Below are 21,628 nucleotides of genomic sequence, written 5' to 3' on the forward strand. Positions count from 1 at the left end.
GGAGTGGAGGTGGGGCGGGGGGGGGGTGGACAGGGAGGGACCTGGGATGTGCTGGTGGTGTTGTGGCTTTGTCCAGCCTATCTTGAGAAGCAAGAGGACAGAGTCTCACTAAGCTGAGAGCCTGGCACCACGCCTCAATTTTGGCAGCTCTAAAAGGTCTGGAAATCCTTACCTTTACATGGGGCCTTCCGGTTCTCATGATATGTCCATCTATTCTTTTTCTCACCGGAAGTAGTAAGGCATTATCTCTGTCTTACAGATGAAAACATCTGAGACTTAGGGCAAAGCACCTTGCCCAAGCCACACAACCAGTGGATGGTAAGTGCAAAGGCCCTTCAGGAACCTGGCCCCTCTGCTGACCCCCTTTACCTGTTTGCTTCCCTTCTTCTCTGTGTGGCCTCTTTCAGCTGTCACCCAGCACGAACCCACGCTTTGAGAGCAGCGCAGAAGCAGACAGACAAAGTGACGTTTTCACAGTGAAACTCTTTTCCCCCTTCCTACAGATGGAGAGTGTTGGCATGTACGGACTCTGTGGGTGTGCAGCAAAGAGCAAAATGAAGTGTGATTCCAGGTGGGAAATACCAGCTTCAGGTAGGAAAGGAATGAATTTGTGTAAGTACCAAACTGGCGTCGGAAGTCGTTATCCCCCAGATTTCATTCCTCTGGAGAGGGACGAGGTCCATTTCTTGCTGGTACAGTTAGACTGAAGCACACGCAAGATATTTGCTAAATCACTGCGGAACATCTGCTCGTTCAAAGTGCTAACAAGCGGTAAGAGGTACGAGAGAAAGAGTATTTCAGAAGCACCCTTGAGTCAAGAAATGAAATTGTTTCCCACCTACTCAAAGCCTGGAATGGGCGACAGCCCGACATCTACACTCACAAGCACAGCTCCCGGAGCGGGATCTGGCTGGGCGCGCTTCTGTCCCCTCCCTGCCCGGCTCCGCTGCCTCTGGGGGCTTGTGTGGGAGTTCAGGCCTATCCAGAGGCAGGAAGAGATGGTCTCTTGCTCCTCCGAGCTTGTTTATGCTTTAACATGTCTCTCCCCACAGAGGACTGGTCCTCTTCTTCTTCCCCAGCGCCTCCCTCCAATTCTGGAGGAAACAAGTGGACTATTCATGTAAAAAGAGAAAGAGTGAGCTGGGGGGCGGGGGGGGGGGCGGGGGGGGAATGCCACCGACAAACTCCATTGAAAGCCACTGGCTGTTCATTTACATTCACACTTTTTAAAAATGTTAACTAATGATGTTAAATGGTTTGCCAAAGGTCCTGGCAGGTCAGTTGTAGAAGTGTCATTTCTGCCTAATTAGGGCTCTTGTGGCTGCCCGGGGCCTCCCAGTGCAACTGGTGACAAGCCGAGAGCTGACAGCTTCAATTGGTGCCAATAGGAAGGTTGTACCGGTCATGTTTTCCAACTCAGCCAGGTGTTTGCTGAATGGGGGAGGGGGACTGGGGAGATCTGAGCGCTTCCATGATCCCTCTTCTTTCACTGCTGCCTGGCAAGTCCTCTCCCTTTGCCTGTCTTGTCTTGTGTCAAGGTCAAGAATGGGCTTTGCTAAATCAGCAATTTGGGTTATCTCTGGGAGGTCATTAGCAATCCCTGGCCCAGACATTTCAAGTGGTCTCAGACCTCAGATGCTAGATTTTTTTTTCCTCTCTAAAATCAGAAAGTAGGAAGAGAAAAGGAAAGTTTCAGGTAAAACAAAAAAACAAAAAAAACAACCCCCCCAAAATAATAGTAGGAAGAAAACAAAACAGACCAAAAAAGACCCAGAAAACTCTGCATAGCCATCAGAGTGTTAAGCTTCTGAAGACACGCATAATAAGAAAACTGCCTGAAGAGAAAACAGCTAAACCATCCTGATCAATGCTTTGAATGTTTTAAAGGGAAGACAAGAATGAAAAAGAAATCCTCTAATGTGCAACTGGATGTTGAGTACCTGTCACATAGTAGGTGTTCAACAAATGAGTTATTGCTGATTTGATTTTTCAAGAGAGAAATTTTTGTCTGGGAAACAAAGAGCAATTGATAAGAGATCCTGCTATTTTTCACACTTGCTTTAATTGTTCCTGCAATGCTCTTTGAGTTTCTCAGTTGACCATAAAATACAAGCTAAGTTGGAGTGCCACATGAGAGGTTGATAGGATAATTTTGTTTTTGTTTTCTATTTTTTTTTTTTTAACAACTTAAGCAAAATAATCACTGGTGCTCGGGAGCCCCAGGCTGCAGCAGCCACTGCACAAAGAGGCACTCCCGTGGCACTCACCGAGAGGACATTGGAGTGCAGAATTTGACTTTGACACCCTGGCGGGTCCTGTGGGGGTGACAGCACTCCCTGTTTGTCCTGAATTGGACACACCCGCACCGGAGCACATGCACACGCACACGCACACGCACACAGACAGTGGTCTGTCTGACAGGGAATGGCAGGATTAATGCAGGAGCATCTGGGGGCCATGCTTGTTAAATCAAAGGGGAAAAAATGAATCGGAAAAAAAGCAGTGTTCGTTTTATGAAAATCTGAAGACCAGACCCAAAGAGGTCAGTTCTGGGGAGGAGGAGGGAGACTGCAGTGATAGGCGTCTGAAACTGGCAGTTTTCAGCTCTCTGTCCCACCTCCTGCCTCTGTTATCTCAGATAGGGAACAATGAAAATTGGGGCCAGAAAGGAGACTCTTCCCATCTGGTGATTTTCTCAATGGCGTGGAATGAAGATGAAAAGAGACAGCATCTCTAGGCACGCTGGGGGGATACCTGGTCCGTATCAGGGGCCCGCTCGCAGTGAGACCTCTCTCTGTGGCACTGAGTCCTTCATGGCTGGAAACCATGTGTGGGTCTGCAGCATCACACTATTCTCTCCAGACCCGGGACAGACGCGAACAAAGAGAATTAATAGAATCGACTCATAGGCCGACCTCATGAATGCCACGTGAGCGAATGAATCCAGACACCTCCAGACAGTTCAGTTGCCCGTCTCCCAATTTTTCCCTCCAGGGACCTCCTTGGTCACTGAATGCCCTTCAGAGGTCCACTTTGCATTCTGGTCCATCCCTTTGGTGCTTGGCACATGTTCATTTTCTTCTCCTGCAGTGAACTTCCTGGTTCACTCATCCCGCTTTTATCCTGGGATATGATTTTGCTTCTGGTTCCAGTACAGACACCCCTCGTGGCTCTGCCTCCCACATCCACCTCCGTCTCCCAGGCCCGACCGACCACCTGTGATGGCCGTCTGCGGACTTTGAGGGCAGACAATTTAGTGTGTGGCTCTTAACGAATGCTAAGAAGTGGCCACTGAAGACCCTCCTTGTGGTTAGGAAGATGAGTATTTAAAAATCATTCTGTAAGATACTAGTGGTAAAGAAAAACGTTCTGCAGCAATGAAACCAGCATGGGAAAGTAAGCCAGGCATTTCCTACAACTGAAACAAAGCAACAGAAAACTTGAAGACTTGCGAAGAGAGGAAAGAACACACACATGACAGTAAGTCTTCTGTTTTGTGGCCTTAATATACTCCGGTAGTGCTTGTGATAACAATGGGGAAATTATGTCCAGTTGGATATTACCTAAACCTTTCTGAAAGCAAATTTGATTTTGTCATTCCGTTGTTTGAGGCTTTCTGGTGGCCCTTTCAGATCTGATTCTGGCTTCTCTTTGACCTTGAACCCTTATTCTGTTATGCTGATCTGTTGGCAGTTCTCAGGACCTGTCAGGATGTTTCATGCCTCAGGGCCTTTGAACCAACTCTTTTTTTGTCCTTGGAATGCCTTCTCTCCCTATTGTTCTCCTGACAAACACCTATTCCTTAGACCACCTCCTCCCTGAAGCTTCTCCTGACACCCCTAAGTTCGACTGACCTTTCTTTCTTTTGTGCCCCCCCACAATCTCACAGTCTTCTCAATAAGAATAATCATTGTAATAATAAAAGCTCCCTTTTATTGAATGCCTTCTCTGTGCCAGTGTCGGTGCTTTTGCTAGTTATATCTTCATTCCTCACTGCCCCATGAAGAAGGTGCTGTTGTAGATGCTCATTTTACTGATGAGGAGCCTGTGGCTCAACTAACAGCTTGAAAGTGGTGGAGTGGGACCTGAGCCCAGCCAGCATGATTCAAGCACACATAATAACCACCCTTGATCTAGAACCACCAAGCCACGCTGCCTCCCATTATTAAGTGGCCTCCATGCTTGTGTTTGGGTTCAGTGTGTCTCCCCTCTAGATGGTGAGCTCGTGGGGTTTGGTGACACTCTCCTCTAAGTCTGTGTCTAGGGCCTGGTGTAGGGCTAGCACATGGCAGAGACTCTAAATGTGGGTTGAATTTAATGAAATTGAATGGAGTTGAATTGTACTACATATTTATGTGTGTGTGGGTGTGTGTATGGGTATACACACACACATTCTCTCTCCCTGCCTCTCTTATTCTCTATATATGTGTCTTTTATATACAAACATATATGCACACTATACGTACATATATAGTTATATACACAAGATACATATATGTATATGTAGGTATATATATATTTGCATAAATTAACAGCCCTATATATGTATATAAAGAGAGTAAGAGGCAGGGAGCGAGACAATCAGTCTCGGGAGAAATATACATGCATTCCCTTCTCTTTGACTTTAGATGATGAGTTTGTAGTCTGTGTTAACCTAGTTACCTTGTAGCATGGGTGAGACAACATGTACTTTGGCCTGGAGACTCCTAAAGCTAGACCTTGAAGCTCTCCCAAGTTCTACTCTGGGTGTAGAATCAGTTAAGCCCAATGGTTATCAGAGGAGGCAGATGTCTGGGTAGAAGGGTGTTTTTGAGTTTTTTTCACTATGCATTGTCTCAGGTATAGAGATGAGTCCCACTTTGTCCAAACACTTTTCTTCATCATTTGGTCTTCTTGAATCCGAGCTTGCTAGTGATGGTGAGCATGGGTCTCATTCTGTTCTATAAGGTGCTATGCATTATGCAAAGGGCAAGACTAAGACCTAGCAGAGAGAAGCCTTAGCACAAAACCAAAAAGCTCTGTTAGAGCTAAGAGGCACCCATGAGATCTGGAAAGTTGGGTGAAGATTCAGTCATAGCCAGTTCAAGGGCAAAAAACTCCCTTGTGGATCCTGTGCTCATGCTGTTGCTTTCTTACAGCGGGGAAACAGTTCATGTGTCATGTATAGACAGGTTCCCATTTGTCACAGATATTTTTACCCTACGTGAGCATGAAATCGCAGTTTTAAAATCGGATTCTAAAACTTTACAAGCTGTCAGGTTCTTACTGATTTTCTAAAGTAGTTCAGTGGCCCTGGGTGAGCCCTCCCTGCTCTCCTGTTGACCCTCTTCCTGCCACTGACCAGTCATGCCCTTTGCTTCTCTCTCTGCTCCTTTGCTCCCTTCCTCTTGGCCTTGCCAGATCCTGTCCATCCTTTGAGAACCATGTAGGTCCATGGGATCTGACCCTTTCCGGCTTTGCTGTGGCATTGACAGTCCTGTTACTCACTCCAGGCTTCTCTCTTGTTATGCAAAATGCTTTCAGGGTATAGAGACTTGGAGGGAAGTAGGGTGAAAGTTAAGACAGTCTCTCATGCTTTTTCACCAAAGGAGTCCAAATGGCAGAGCTGAATTAGCTGGCATTTTGGCAAGAATGGCGTGTCTGAAGTTTTTAAAAATTTTTAAAAGCATCTGTCAATCTTTAGTGTTTTTCCATTAAAAAATAGGGCTTTGCGGTTATATGTAAATATAACTTTTCTGAACTATGCCTGAGTGTCGTTGGTGTGTCATTACGTTCCTTTGGGCAGGCAGGGCCAGCTTGGACGCCGTACCCCTGTAGTTGCCCGGGGCCCTGTGCTTGTTTTAATGCTCTGATATTGCCGTCGGGAAATTCTTAATAATCTGAATGAGGGATCCTGTATTTTCAGTGTGTACTGGGTCCCATACGTTATGCAGATGGCCCTGCCTTTGGGGTTCTGTGACTCTTCTGGCTGGGAAGCATGGAGAGACGGCGTTCAAACCATAACATGAATTGGTCAGGTACGGCCGACCCGGGGGTGGCATGAGAGTCTGGGTGCTCTTTAAGGAAGGAGTTCTGGGCTGAAGACTGGAGGGTCAGGAAGGGAGGAGGCCCCTAATGCCGACCTTGCCCGGGATGAACCGTGCCAGACGGTGTTTTTAATGTCCGTCTAAAAAAAGCTGGGAGTGAACCGTCTCTAATTTTGTAATTCATGTTCACAAAGCTTCCCAAGAGAGCCCTGCTTTTCACCTGGAACTCCCAAGTCACTTGGCCAAGAATTTCTGCTCGTTTCAAGTCTTCAGGAAAAAAAAAAAAAAATCCCCAACGAAACACACCAGCGTTGGAAACGGGCTTCCCCTCTTCAAAATGCGCGTCTATACGTTCTCATCGACGCGTTTCCTGGTAGCTCCTCCTACTTTTCTAACTTCCCGCCTTATTCCGAGACGGCCTTGGAGACACTCCTGTGGTGAAATGATAAGGATGGTGTATTTGAGAAACAAGACTGAGGGGAAAATAGGGCCGAGTCAGAAGGTGAGTCCACGGGTGCGCGCGGTGAGGGCTCGTGGCGCGGTAAAAGGGAGGCCACCCCCGTGTCTCCACAGCGGTGGGACAGGGACAGAAGTGCGGGTGGGCTGCCAGCAGGTGGGCGTTGGCTGTTGGGAGGCGGGTCCCAGCGGGGGCTGCGCTGCGCCCCCCCCCCCCCCCCGCCCCGCGTATTTAGAGGTGCGTCTGGGGAAGGTGGGTTGGGCTTTCCAGAACTCTGTTTGCATGAGCCAAGAAGTCCTCTGGCAGGAGAGCCCGAGAGACAGTCCCTAGCAAAGCTTCATTTGGAGGAGAGGGTGACTCCGCAGGCTTCCCGATGTCTCTCAGTCCGTCCTTCATCTGCCCACAGTGACAGAAAGCTCCCAGCCCCCATGCCTGCCCCTCCTCCCCCCAGCTCTGGTGACGCGGCGGCAGTGGCAGCAGAGGCGGTGAGCCCGGCGCTGGCAGAGTTGGTGGCACTTGCACCGTGGTGGTGGCACCAGCACTGGCGGTGGCGGTGGCACCAGCACGGGCGGCGCCTGTACCAGCGGGATGTGGCACCGCATCTTCGAAGTGGATGAGTGGCCGCGGGGGCCATCAGCTTGGGCGTGGATTGGGGGGCTGGTGGCTGGAAGTGGCCCAGCGTGGGCTCTGTAGGTGACTAAAGCCTGGACCACAGAGACCGTGCAGAGAGAGGTTCATCCAAGAAGGTGTTGGAGGTTCCTCCGGAGGAAGAGTCTCCACTAGCTGGTGGGGAGCTGGACCCCATTTCTAGCCTTAAGATAGAGTAACCCAAGAAGACTTGAGGGATACAAGATTTAGAGCATTTGTAAGATAGGAACCAACCTGCTGGTTAAGAAAAGCTTAATGCTTCCTGGTGTGGGGAGTTGAGCTCACATTCATTTGCTCGTGTGTTCCCTCGGTGATTCATTCAGCAAACACAAGTGGGACCTTCTGTAGAGTCTGAGGTCAGATTATTGGCGTCTGAATCTGGCCCAGCCATTTCCCAGTCTATGATCATGACAGAGTTAGGTGATTTCTCTAAACCCCAGTTTCCCCGTCTCTAATATGAAATGTGAATATTAAGTATCCGCCTCGTTGGGTTATCTAATGCATATGAAATGTTTAGCACAGGGCCTGGCAGTAATTAAACATCCGATAAATATGAGCTAGGAACTCTGATTAAACATTGCGGAATGTCCAAAGATTGACATAATCCCGTACTAATTAAAGTAGTATTTGTACAATGAAATGCTCCACAGCCAAAGTCCAGAAGGATACAGTGGACCCTTGAACCACCTGAGTTTGAACTCTGCAGGTCTACTTACATGCAGATTTATTTTTGAGACATGTAATACAGTACCGTAAATGTGTTTTCCCTTATGATTTTCTTGGTGACTTTTTTTTCTAGCTTATGGTAAGAATATAGTCTATAATACCTATAACATATAAGATATGTGTTAATTGACTGTTTATGTTATTGCTAAGGCTTCTGTTCAGCAGTAGGCTATTAGTAGTCAAGTTTTGGGAGAGTCAGGAGTTGTATGGGGATTTTTCCACTGTGCAGGGAGTCAGCACCCCTAACTCCTGTGTTGTACAAGGGTCAACTATACTGTATTAACTGCAGCCATCACTTGGTAGGGAGATTATGGGTGATTTGATTTACTTACTTTTCTTACCTGTCTTTTAGGATTTTTCTGGAGTACGTGAACTATTTCTGAGATTTTAAAACAGAAGGGAAAGAAATCCCATATGACCATCTCTTTGGTGCTTTAATCATGACACAAAGGTGTCATGGAGCAATGACACCTTTGCCCCCGTATGCTTGAACAGTTCCAAATGGAGGGAGGTGCAAGGGTACTCAGGACAGCTCATTGCACCTGTTGGCAGCTCTGATTACAGAAAGTTCTTCCCTACACTATCTGTTTGTAATTTCTAATAGTTAGGATTTATTCATCTTTTCATTCAACCAATACTTATTAACCACCTCCTATATACCAGGAACCTTGGCACATTCCAGGGAGACAAAAGTGCATGGAAGCCAACAGGGTCCCTTCATGGAGCTAGTAATTTAGGGAGGTCCTCAGACTATAACCCAAAGACGAAATAAATATGTCATTACATAGGCGTGCTCTGATTCTAGGAGGGTGCTCAGCAAAGATGGGGGGAAGGAGTCCCAAAGAGCGTCCCTGGGGGTAACGGTTAAGCTGAGATGTGAAAGGTGTGTGGGAGTTACGGGGTGTGGGCAGGGGTGAGCTGTCCAGGTGGAGGAGCGGAGTCTGCTTCAAGGCCACATAGTCATCTAATTCCCTTTCCATGGGCGAGCCTTTCAAATATTTGAAGATGGCTTCTTCCCCAGTGTCTTTCTGTTTTACTTCCAGTCTCTTTAGCTTTTCCTCCTAGGATGTGATTTTATAGCCTTTTGTCATTCTGAGACCCAGTTTGTTGGTGCCCCTCTCTTCTTCTTACAATGTTTTTGAGCTATAATTCACATACCATGCATTTCACTCATTTAAAGTGTATAATCCAATGACTCTTAGTGTATCACAGAGTTGTACAGCCATCACAAATCAATTTTAGGATGCTTTCATCACCCCAAAAGGAAACCCTGTACCCATTAGCACTCACTCTGCATTTTCCCCCAAAACCCCAGCCCTCAGAAACTACTCATTGCTTTTCCTTACTATGGAGTTGCCTGTTATGGGCATTTCATGTAAATGCCATTGTACAGGGCATGTGGTCTCTTGTGATAGCTTCTTCCGTTCTGGTGCAGTGGTTTTAAGGTTGGTCCCTGTTGTAGCCTGTATCAGTACTTCACTTCTTTGCCGAATAATATTCCAGTGTGTGGAGATACCACAATGTGTTTAGTCATTAGTCAGGCGATGGACATTGTGGTTGTTTCCACTTACTGGCTCTTAGGAATAATGCTGTACATGTTGTGGTGTGGATGCAAGTTTTCAGTTCTCTTCAGTACATACCTAGGAGGGAAATTGCTGGGTCGTGTGGTAACTCTGTGCCTCACTTTTTGAGGAACTTCCAGACTGTTTTCCAAAGTGGCTGCACCATTTAACATTCCATCCAGCAGCGTGTGAGGGTTTGGTTTTTTCCACATCCTCACCAACACTTATTATTATCTGTGGGTTTTTTAAAAGTTTTTATTCAAATTCCAGTTAGTTAATTACAATGTCATATTAGTTTCAGGTTTATGATATAGTGATTAACACTTTCACACAATACCCAGTGCCCATCACAAGTGTCCTTAATCCCCATCACCTATTTATTTATTGATGAGAGAGAGAGAAAGAGAGCGAGAGAGAGTGTGAGCGGGGCAGGTAGGGGCAGAGGGAGAGAGAGAGACTTTTAAGCAGGCCCTATGCCCAGTGGGGAGCCTGACACAGGGCTCGCTCTCACGACCCTGAGATCATGACCTGAGCCAAAATCAAGAGTCTGACGCTTAACCAGCTGAGCCACCCAGGCACCCCTGACCCATCACCTATTTAACTCATCCCCCACCCACCCAACTCTCCTCTGGTAACCACCAATTTTTTCTCTATAACTAAGAGTCTGTTTCTTGGTTTGCCTCTCTCTTTTTTCCCCTTTGTTCATTTGTTTTGTTTCTTAAATTCCCCATATGAGTGAAATCATATGGTATCTGTCTTTCTCAGACTGACTTATGTCAGTTAGTGTAATACTCTCTAGCTCCATCCATGTCAGTGCAAATGGCAAGATCTCACTCTTTTTTATGGCTAAGTAATATTCCATTGAATATCTATATCTACATCTATGTAGATATATATATCTCAATCTCACATCTGCTTTATCCATTCATCAGTTGGTGGATACTTAGGCTGTTTCCATAATTTGGCTATTATAGGTAATGTTGCAGTAAACACTGGGGTGCATGTTCCCCTTTGAATTAGTATTTTTGTATCCTTTGGGTAAATACCTAGTAGTGCAATTGCTTCATCTTAGAGTATTATCTTTTTGATTAGAGTCATCCTCATGGGTGTGAAATGATATATCATTGTGTTTTAATTTGCTTTTCACTGATGCCTGTAGATGTTGGCCTGTTGTCCATTTCTGTATCGTCTTTGGAGAAATGTCTCCTCAGATCCTTTGCTAATTTTTAAATTGAGTTGTATCTTTTTATTATTTGCTTATAAGAGTTCTTTATATATTCTAGATACATACTCTAGATACACATACTCCCTCATCAGATACATGATTTTCAAATATTTCTCTCCCATTCTGTATGTTGTCTTTTCACTTCTTTGATAGTGTCCTTTGAAGCACAGAAGTTTTCAACTTTGATTAATCTGTTTTTTTCTTTTTTGCTTATTCTTTTGGTGTCATATCTAAGAAACCTAGTCTAGGGTCACAGAGATTTATGTCTATTTTTTCTTCTTTTCTTTTAATAAGAGTCTCATAGTTTTAGCTCTTACGTTTAGGTCTTCTATTTTGAATCCAGTTTTGAATATGGTGTGATGAAGAGGTCAGCTCACTGTTTTGTATGATATCTAGTTGTCCTAGCACCATTTATTAAAAATACGATTCCTTTCTCCCACTAAATTGTCTTAGCATCCTTGTCAAAAATCAACTGATTATAAATGTGAGGGTGTATTTCTGGTCTTTCAAGTCTGTTCCCTTGATCGATCTGTCTGTCCTTATCCAGTACCACACTGTCTTAATTATTGAAGCTCTGTAGTAAATTTTGAAATTATAGAGTATGAGTCTTCCAACCTTATTTTTATTTGTCAAGATTGTTTTGGCCATTCTGGATCCCTTGAATTTCCATATGAATTTAGGATCCGCTTGTTAATTTCTATAAAGAAGCCAGTTGGGATTTTTATAGATTGTGCTCAAACTGTAGATCAATTTGGGGAGTTTTGCCATGCCAACAATAGTAAGTCTTCTGATCCATGTACATAGGATGTCTTCCCATTTTCTTAGGTCTTCTTTAATTTCTTTCAACAGTGTTTTTGTTTTCAGAGTATAAGTTTTTACTTGTTCTGTTAAGTTTATTCCTAAATATTTTGTTGCTTTTTATGGTATTGTAGATGTAATTGTCTTCTTAATTTCATTTTTGGATTATTCATTTTGAATCCCTTTTAAAATGTAGTCCTTACAACCACTGGAATGTGCACAGTGGGATGCACCTCACACTTGTGGATACAATTCCCTGAGTATAACCCAAGACAAAGTTAGCTTTTTGTGGGAGGGTCTGAGGTGGCGTGGGGTGGTCTGCATAACAACGTCACACCTTTGACTCATGTCAACAGAATCCCATCATACTTTTTCAAGTCTTCTGCTGTTGTGCCATGTTTCCCTCACTGTATACCTGGACAGATAGCCCTAAGGAGCCAAAGGTAGCACACTGGCTTTTCCATTTCATATTTTTAGATTCAACCCATTGTCTGTAGTCTAAGAGTTTGACTTGGACACTGATTCTGACCCTGGTCATGATATCTTTGTCCTTTAGCTTATCCCCAAATGTAGTGAACATATCCTTTGTAAAGTTTTCATTCAAGCCAATGATAAAAAATGTCCAGCAGGACTTTGCCAAGGACAGAGGCTTGAGGTCTGAGTTCAGAACCTCTCTCTGAGATCACTGGATTTCAGCCCCCTGATAACAGTATCCAAACAGTCCCCAAGACACCCAGTGGTCCTTGTACCCAATTCAGTAGTCCTTGCATCCAGTCCATATGGTAACCCCACTGAATTTATCGAATTCCTAAATCCTTGATCTACTTCATCTCTACCAGTCTGGTACTCCTGTCAAAGAAAGAAACAAGATTTAACTGACAGAGCTTTTTCTCTGTGAACTTGCAGTGGGTCCTGGTAATTCCTGCTTTCTATATGTTCGCAAACCATAAATCTCCTTTAACAAGTCACTTCTGAATCTGGTGCTCCAAACTCACTCGCCAGTTATCCTCTTATGATAAGAGAAGTAACATCAGATGAAGAAACAGGATCACATGGGTTAAAGTCATGCATAAGGCTGGTAAGTGTGGAGGGAAGTCTGTAACCCATGCTAATGATGACCTATTCTGTACCCCCTCCACACACAGTGGAGAAAGTTCCTGTGTGTACAAAAACAGGAGCGAGTGTGAATGTGGGAAGTTACTCAGAGACTCCATGTCCTCAGGTAAACTCAGGAGTTCAACTTCCTGTGCCTGAAGTGAAATGCTCTTAACCCAGAAGTGATGTGGTTGCCTCAGCAACCACCAGAGGATGAGCAGAGCATGAAAAGGAGTCTTTTGACCACATCTGTGGTGTCATATTATCTCATTTAATTCAGGTTCCTCTTTGGCCTCAATTATCTGGATTTCATTAGTTCAACAAGTATCTATCCACTCACCTTGTTTTAGGCCCCACGGTAGGCTCTGAGGATCCCGAGGTGTGAGAGGCCCAGTGAAGGTTTACAGGTGAGGCCAGCTCTGCAGATGCCCACAGTGGGTCCTGCGGTACTGATTTGCCTTCCCAACCTCTGGGGCCCAGCGCTCCTTCCCATGCATTTGAGTTGGCGAGTGACTCAACTGAATCCATGTGGGACCACAAACCAGTCAACAAGTGTTTATCTGTCATCTGTTCTGTGACAAGCGCTGTTCTAGACATTAGGATACAGCCATGAATGAAACATAAAAATTCTTGTCCTCACGGAGCTTACACTCTAGAGTGTGTTTGTGTGTATGTGTGGGTATATACAGACCTTAACGGCTATGTCAGATCTAGAGAGGGACTAAAGCTGAATGGGAAGGTTGGGGTGGACATGGGGTTGGAATTTAAAGTAAGAAGTCCAGGGAGGCCTCACTGAGAAGGTGACATTTGACACTGAAGAGGGTGTGGGATCAAGCCATGTAGGTATTTGAGGGAGCAGCATCCTGGGCAGAAGAACAGCTAGTGCAGAAGTCCTGAGGTAGGAGTTGCCTGTGTGTTGGAAGTCCAGCAAGGAGGCCACATAGCTGGCGGATGAGGCCAGGTAGAGCCTTGCAGGATGGCCAGCTTTTCTTTCGAGATGGGAAGCCAGGGGCTTGAGTGAAGGGGTGGCATGATCTGACTTACATGTTTGAAGGATCCCAGAGGCCATGTTCTGAGGGCACTTTGGTGGGGACTGGGGTGGGCCGAGGAGAGGCAGGGAGGCCTGTTAGGGAACTATTGCAAGGTAACAGGGACAGTGCCAATTTTCAGCTTAGGGTGACAGCGGGGGCAGTGGGGAGACGCAGACAGAGGCTGGAGGGGAGGCCCCAGGATTTCTGGTGACTGGATGTGGGGTGTGGCAAAGGAAAGGCAAGGACAATGCTGGCACGTTTGGTCTGAGCACATGGAAGGGTGGAGTCGCCAGTTCCTGAGGCGCAGACGGCTGGCGAAGGGAGGAGATAAGGTTTGGGGCCTGTTGACTAGAGTTACCCATGAGACATGCAGGTGGAGGTAGGTGAGCTCAGGCTGGAAATGTCAGTGTGGGAGTCGTTACCACAAGAGATCCCCCAAGGACAGAGTGTTGATGGAAAAGAGATGTCTGTGGACTCCAGCCTGGGCCATGCCCACATTTAAAGCTCACGGAGAGGAGAACCGACCAGTGAAGAAGTCTGAGGTGCTGCTCCATCGGTGGAGGAGGGAAACCAGGTGTCCTGCAAGTCAAGTGAAGAAGATATTTCTAGGAAGAGGGGGTGGTCTGCTCTGTTGAGTGTTGCGGATGGGTCATGTCTGATGAGGCCTGAGGGCTGACATGTATTTGCAATCTTTGTGGCCACACCCATGGCAGAAACAACAGGCAGGCGCCACTCCTGAGTCCTCGCGCAGGCTGGATGCGACCTGCGTGCCCCTCAGGTGATCACAGTGACTGTCCTCTGCACAAATCCCCATGTCCACCTCCCATCTCTGTCGTGGTCCCTAAAAAGGCAAAATGAGTCTCCTCCTCTTTGATATTCCTGTGTCCACCAGTGTCCTGCTGACCAAGATGTTTGTCAAAATGCAGAAAATGTATTGCTTTTCCTTGGTTTTTCTGTATTTTGCTGATTAAGATATTTGTCTAATTCTAATGCAGCTGATTCATTACAACCTAGCTCTACCATTAAAAACATAAATTATTCCTAAACACATAGGATCACCTACAGATCTCATCGTTACAGGTACATTTCCAGTTCACATATTATTTAATATAATGACATCCGCCTCTTGTCACTGTTCTCTAGACAGCTCCTACCCATCCTAGGTAATGCACAGTGGGGATCACTTCTTTCCTGTTTGTTGGGGTGAGGGGTGGGTGGATCCAGAAAATCTAAGAAGTGGAACCATATAGATAAGAGGGGCATGGGGGTGGCAGGGTGGTTTATGGGCATTTGGGGCAGAAAGGATGGCAAAAGCAGAATTTGGGAGCTGGAAAAATGTGAGTTTGGAACCAGTAGATAATCCCTGTGGGTGGAATATAGACTCCCAGGACACAGGGCCCAGGCTGCCCCAGGTGGGGCTGTCTGTAAGGAAGAGAAAAAGTCAGGGGTCCCCAGGTCAGGGGGGCCCTTTCTGGAGGTCTTTCCCAGAGACAATGAGCCAAAGTACCCAGTCAGCTGTGAGTACCAGAGAGGCCCAGAGACAGGAAGCAAGGGCCAGTGGGCAGTGAGGGCTGGTTCAGGGTTAACAGACCCGGCAACTGCCAGCAGGTGCGACTGCCGATGGCCGCTCCACGGGGCACACTGGGGTGTGATGGGGGGATGTCTGTCTGCCATAAGGCATTTGTTATTTTCCTTTGTTTTAAATTTCTATCTCATCAAGACAAATTTTGCTCTTCACACTCACTGATTGTATAGACCCACGGGGTTTGTGGATCACGTACTGCCATGTCTCTTGTTCTAACACTTCTCATCTCTGACAGGTGCATTTTCCCTCGGGAACATCAGGCCATTCTGTCCGTGGGTTATGGGGACACGCTGTGGCACTGGCTTTGGTGGGGGCAGTGTGTGGAGATGCGTCTGTGTCCTCCTTCCCAATGTCACTGCTTTTACGCTCGGCGTCAAACCACCGAGCAGAATGGAGAAAGTGCGTGGGTGACGGGGGCTTTCCCTGAGAGGTGGGGCTCTTTGGGCTGAGGGAGAACCTTCAAGGAGCCAAGAGGGACAGGAAGGCTCGTGGGTTCTCCGCGGGATGGAGCTTTTATGCCAGGGCAAGGAATTCAGACTTTATTCTGTGGCTTAGGGAGAACCCCCCAAGCTCTTAGGAAGAGGACCGATGTGATCAGGTTTGTTCCTACTTGGAGAAACCCAGTGGCATCGTGTGGCAGGGGTAAGACGGGGGGTGGGAGCATGGAGACCCGATAGGGCTGATGTAGCAGCCCAGGTGGGAGCCCATGAGGGCCTGGCCCCGCAGAGCCACTGCAGAGGACGAGGGAGCTGGAGACGAGTGTCACTGTGGAGGTCAGGTCAGCAGGAACCCATGCCTGATTGGCTGTTGGGTGACATCCGGAAGGGCTGCCAGGTGTCTGACCCAGGCCACCAAAGCCATTCTGTCGCTTTCAATTCCCGCTCGGAGAGCAGCGAGATGATCTCACACCCTCTTCATATTCTGCAGATTATCTTGAATGACCCACATTTTTGAAGCAGAAGTATTTGGAGCTGGGAGGGACATAGGGAAAGCGAACCTGAAATATTTAAACAATGGCCTCGATTCTCCCCTTCTCTTCATTCTGTCGGCAGCCTGACATACCGTGAGGAGTGATGGAGTGCGGGGAGACCTTAAACAGAATATTACATTTAGATGGAGGGTGCCATAGCCTGCACTGGATTTCCTCTGCCAGAGCCGTGGAAGGAGTGAATAGAAGAGCAGCCTGTCCCTGAACTTGACAGCATCAGGAGTGGCTCAGCTCAGATCACCACAGATGGCTGTGTTGGGGAGTTAGTGCTGAGCCCACTAAGCCAGCACCTTCTTTCCTATTGTCTCTATAACTCCATTGTTTTAAGCAAGCCAGGTTTGTTGTCAGGGTTCGTTCACTACAGACAAAGCCTCTGTTAGAAAAAAATAGATCTCAGAACCTTCTAGAGAGCGGGGGAAAATCACAAGCCACCAACAGTGGAAGTGCCGATTCCAGATCCCTACGCAAAGATGGCAGATAGGGTTTCTCCATTTGTTAATTAAAAAAAAAAAAAATCTGAATGGGGAATGGGGGAAAGAATAGCCTCCAATAATTATTTAATCCTGCCAGACTCCAGACTCCAGTTTAGATTTAGCAGTCCAGATGATTCTGGCAAACTATAGATCTCCTTTTCAGCATTCAACGGTATAGTTGATGGAAGGGAGGAAAGATGTGAAACATCCCTGTCATCACTTGAATGGCCGAAATAATATTTCAGTTCTGTTTTCTTCGGGTGACCGGGTTTTTCTCCCTCGTTGACCAATTTGGGAATTATTTTAAAACAGCCCAAGGATTGCTTTCCTATTAGGAAAATAAACTCAGTCACAGTAAAATAGCTGAGCAGATGGGTGGTTGGAAGCATTTTATAACTTTCAGCATCAAAAGGAATCTTTTAAGCCATGTTCCAAAAACTCTGCTGAGGATTTGAGGCGACCTTAAACTTGGCATTTCTCATTAGAAAGACTTTTATCGCCCTGAAAAGAAGGAAAAACTCCATTTAAAAAACATGACTATGGTGAGCAGTGGATTTTCCTGGAGCCCACGGCCCCACAGGCCATTTGAATTAGACTTCAGAGCTGTCACATGTCAGCAAGATGGTGCCTCTTACGCCTCCAGTCGCTTCATGTCACATCAGCCGTGTGCTACTAAGTCAGGGGCCTAAAACATGAAGCACGTCATCCTCTGGCTCCTTCGGTGAAATGACTTGGGCGCTGTGAAGGCAGGCCCCGTCCTGAGAAAGGTCAAGAGTGCATGGATCAGACTGTCATTTTGGAGCATCTTTTGTCCTGGCATGTGGCCAACATTCTTCCACTGATGTGGGGGATTTGTAAAGTCAGTCACCCGTTCCTCTGTCAGGGGCCATATGCTGCAGATGTTTCAGAGAGCATAGATGCTTGGAGCTGCCCGCGGCTTCAGACAGGGGAAAACCAATGGCGTTAAGCATGAGGGCCATGCGGTCAGATGGCAGTCAGGTTCTGGATATGCCCCTCGCGAACTCCACAAGTGACCTCTTCTCGAAGCTCCGTTTTCCTCTTTCATAAGATGAAGAAATGCTAAATATATACCAGAGAGGATCTTTAGGAGATTGATACATGTGAAGAGCTCAGTGTCTGGTACACAGTAAGTGCTCAATAGATGTTTGTTAACAGAAATGGCACAACTCCTTCATCTTGGGGCTGTGGGAGCAGAGAGCCAGAACAGAAACGCGAATCCTTCGAGATAACTATTTTGTCCGATAGATGTGCTGCTTAGGAATGCAGTCCTTCCAGCACTAGCAACAAGCTTTCTGGGTTTGAGCATCGTCCACAGGAGATGACAGGCAGCAAGCAGAACATACTGGAAAGTTAGGGTTTGCAGCTGGCAACTGTGGGCATCGCCTGGGGTGAGTCCAAGGGGGAATGGCAGAGTCCTCCCCTGTCCGCGTTACCTTGGACCGTCTGCTCCATTCGTGTAAAATGAGGCCAATCTCCCAGGCCCTTCTCTGGGTTATTTTTTGCTTGCTTTTTTGTTTTATTTTTGCATTTTGGATCTGAAGCAGAGGAAGTGCACTCCCCTGGCTGGATTTACAGGTGACCCAGGTTGGGAGAGGGTGGCTGATTCACCGGCTGCCGGGTTCACAGCCATCTCCGAAGTCTGAAAGGAGTTGAAACTGCCAATAAAAAAAATCGGATAATGTTGGCTAACTGAACATAATTAAAAAAAAAAAAAATAGGGTAGGAATCCATGTACTCAGGTTCAAAAGCAGACTGCATAAGCCACTGCCTTCCAGTCCTGGGTGGCTCCGCACCTCCATCGTGCATTCATGCAGCGGGTTCAGCTGTGACCTCGGCTTCCATGCTGCTGTCCGTGGGAGAGATGGTCTGCCGCCAGCCACCCCCTCCTACACAGACCCCCTCCTACACAGAAGCGGAGGCTGCTCCCTTCTAGATGCATCCGTTCTCCCGACAGTGTGAGTGCCATGTTCTCTTCCTAAGGCTGGGGGCAAATACACGGTGTGCTTGTATCACAGGTGCAGGACCTAAGGGCAAAGGGCCACTTTTACCATCACCATCGTGACCGGTCTGCTCTCTCTCCCACCAGATTCTGCTTTTATTCCGGAAGGCACATGCCGGGTTGGGAGGAACAGGCCCACTGCATCCTGGCCTGGCCATGTGGGGTGACAACTCATGGATGGTGCCGTCTAGAGAGGGACAGTAGTGTGGTATAGTGGATGGGAGGCAGGCCCCATGAGGAGCTCCAGTAGTGGCTAGCCCTCACGGAACGCCTACAGAATCTTTTCATGAGCGTTATGCCTCTTAAACATCACAACAGACCTCCTCAGTAGGGGTGGTTACTGCTCTGCCTACATAGGAAGAAACCGAGGCCCAGAGGTCATGCTTCAGTGGCAGAACCAGACCTGCATGCAGGCGATTTGACCCCAGAGCTGCCACACCGCCTTGTAATGGATGTGAAGATGTACGGTCTGGACGAAGAGATGGGGAGGGCTCGGGAGGGCAGGCCGACCACTTCTTTCAGTACGTGAAGGAAAGGGGAATCAGAATTGGACTCAATATAACGAAAGACCTGTTAGAACTTTCCAGGGCTGGACAAGCTACCTTGCTTCAGGTATGAGGGAGGGCAAGGGCTTCCTAGGCCTGGAGGATCCACGCAGAGGCTGGGCGCAGTGATTCCAGCGTGTGGCCCCTCTGGCAGTTGGAGTAGGGGTGCAGGTAGCGGAAGGAGCCCTTCAGAGGTGACCTGAGGGCCAGGAGCCCTAGCCTGAGTCTTAGGGGAACCGGGTGTAGACCCTGTGAGGCCTGCGTTGCCTCAGCCTCCCTCTCTGTCTTCTTTCTCTCTTTTACTCTTCCATCTGTCTCTCTGCTTCAGCCTCTCTCCTCACTCACCAAGCTGGAGCCATACCAGTGTTTCTGTTTCTGGAAGAGGCCAAGTGCTTTCTCGCTCTAAAGCATTTTTGCATAAGTTGTGGCCTCTGCCTTCTCTTGTTCAGATGGCCAACTCCTGTTCATCCTTTAGATCCAACTGACACGTTACCTCCTCCAGGAAGCCTTCCCTGACCACCTCATCCCAGGCAGCTCTTCCCCAGTTCATTTCAGTCCTGTCTTCATGTTTGTTTCCCTCATGGCACTAACTTCAGTCTGCGATTATCCTCTGTTTTTCTGTGTAGAAAGTAAGTTCCATGGAGGCAAGGCTGTATTTGTCTTTTCCATTAATATGTCCCTAATCCCCTAGCACAGTGTTGAGTATTTGTGGAATGAACGAGCGAATGACCTTGACCAAATTACTGTGGGTCTCACTTTTCTAATCTGTTAGATGGGGAACAGCTGTACAGGAAATTTGATGGTTCTCAAACTTGAACATGCATCAGAATCATCTGGAAGGCCTATAAAAACGGATTGCTGTCCTCACCCTCAGAGCCTCCATAGGTCTGGCGTGGGGCCAGAAATTTTGCATCGCTCATGAGTTCCCAGGTAATGTTGATGTTGCGGGCTACGGGAGCCACACTTTGGGAACTATTGGATTTGACTATCTGCAGGTCCCCCGAGGCACTCGTTTTCAATTTTTCCAAATTGAATAAATGAATATGAAAATGCTATGCTTATAAAAACAGTATATTTATTTATTTTTAGAAGACTTTATTTGAGAGAGTGAGCGAGCATGAGCAGTGGGGAGGGACAGGAGAGGGAGGAAACAGACCCCCTCTGAGCAGGGAGCCCAGTGTGGGGCTTGATCCCAGGACCCTGAGATGTGGCCTGAGCCAAAGGCAGACGCTTAACTGACGGAGCCACCCAGGCGCCCCTAAAAACAGTGTATTTAGATACAAGAGATATTTTGAAACATAACTTTACCTTCAAGCATAAAAGGGGAGGGAGGTGGTGGAAGGCAAGGAAAGGGAAAAAAAACCCTCTTCCAATCAGGAGGGATTAGCACCTATGGATAGAGTTGATAATGTCTGTGATGGCAAAAGGTCAGTTGGATGGAAGTGCCCCGGACCTGGGCGAAGGGCCGAGCAAGTCCCTGGGAACAAGGCTTGCAAATGCAGCACTTGCAGGTTTCAAGAGCGCTTCCTGCCAGCTCAGCATTTAATCTCCACCTCGGAGGGTAAAGCTAGAGAATCACAATTAATAAGGAAAGTGAGAGTCCAAAGTGGGGCGGGGGGGGGGGGCAACAAAACAAAAGAAGAAACCCCTTGTGATGCTCCGGACACACCTCGTGGCCTGGAGATCTGCCTTCACCTGGCAGGAGGGTTGGTTTGTTAAGCATGGCTCGGAATTCACATTCATTGGTCTTGGGGTTGCTTCTTTCTCTCATCCACACAGCCTTCCCCCAACCCCCTACCCAGGGACCCTCTGCAGTTAGACTGTAAGGGTCCTGCTGTGATGGGTTTAGGGGGCTGCCCGCCGTCTCCTCTGAAGGTCTCCCCTTTCCGTGGTCTCCCAGTTCTGTTTGTGCCCAAGAGAAGCATTGGTCTGGGAGAGTGTCTACACAGCTCTTTACTGCGCCCCTTTCACCCTGGAGGCCCCCTCTAGAGCAGACGCAGTGGCAGGGGCAGCCTCGAGAGGCGCCAGAGAGCCAAGAGCGGTTCCAAGCCTGGGCGCAGCAAGGAGGCGAACCAGGACTCCGGGAATCCCAGAAGTTCTGCAGGCAGCCCCAGTATGGCTGAAGTGTGCTGCTAGAAACATCCTCCTCATCACCGTCGTGGGCACTTATGGGAGCCAGGCAGTGGGCTCTTCCTTTCACTGGACTCTTCCATTTAATCCTCCTCTCCACCCTGAGAGCACAAAGGCTAATTTTGTCTCAGTTTTTATAAATGAGGAATCGGAGCCTTAGGAAATTTAGAAAGTTGACCAAACTCAAACTAGAAAGGTGTGGGTCTGGCTTTGAATCCAGGGGTGCCTGACTCCAGAGCTTTCCCTTAATGAGGAGGGGAGGTGCCTCCCTCTGTGCGAAGGGGCGAAATGGAACTCCGTTGGCAGAGAGTTACAATTA

General features: G+C 47.4%; 1 protein-coding gene across 2 annotated transcripts in view; it reads left to right on the plus strand.

Moving 5' to 3' along the window:
• The first annotated feature begins 503 nt into the window (after positions 1-503).
• Positions 504-21,628, plus strand: part of HSPA12A (heat shock protein family A (Hsp70) member 12A) — a 138,250-nt gene continuing 117,125 nt past the window's right edge. For both annotated transcript variants that reach the window (XM_088019824.1, XM_028121772.2), the window contains exon 1: positions 504-591. In XM_088019824.1, coding sequence (XP_087875950.1) covers positions 504-591 — 88 coding nt within the window. The remainder of the gene's footprint in view (positions 592-21,628) is intronic.

Source organism: Eumetopias jubatus, unplaced genomic scaffold (genome assembly GCF_037043125.1).
Source record: "Eumetopias jubatus isolate StellerSeaLion01/CBP00866 unplaced genomic scaffold, mEumJub1_p1.0 scaffold_17, whole genome shotgun sequence".
NCBI classification, from domain to species: Eukaryota; Metazoa; Chordata; class Mammalia; order Carnivora; family Otariidae; genus Eumetopias; species Eumetopias jubatus.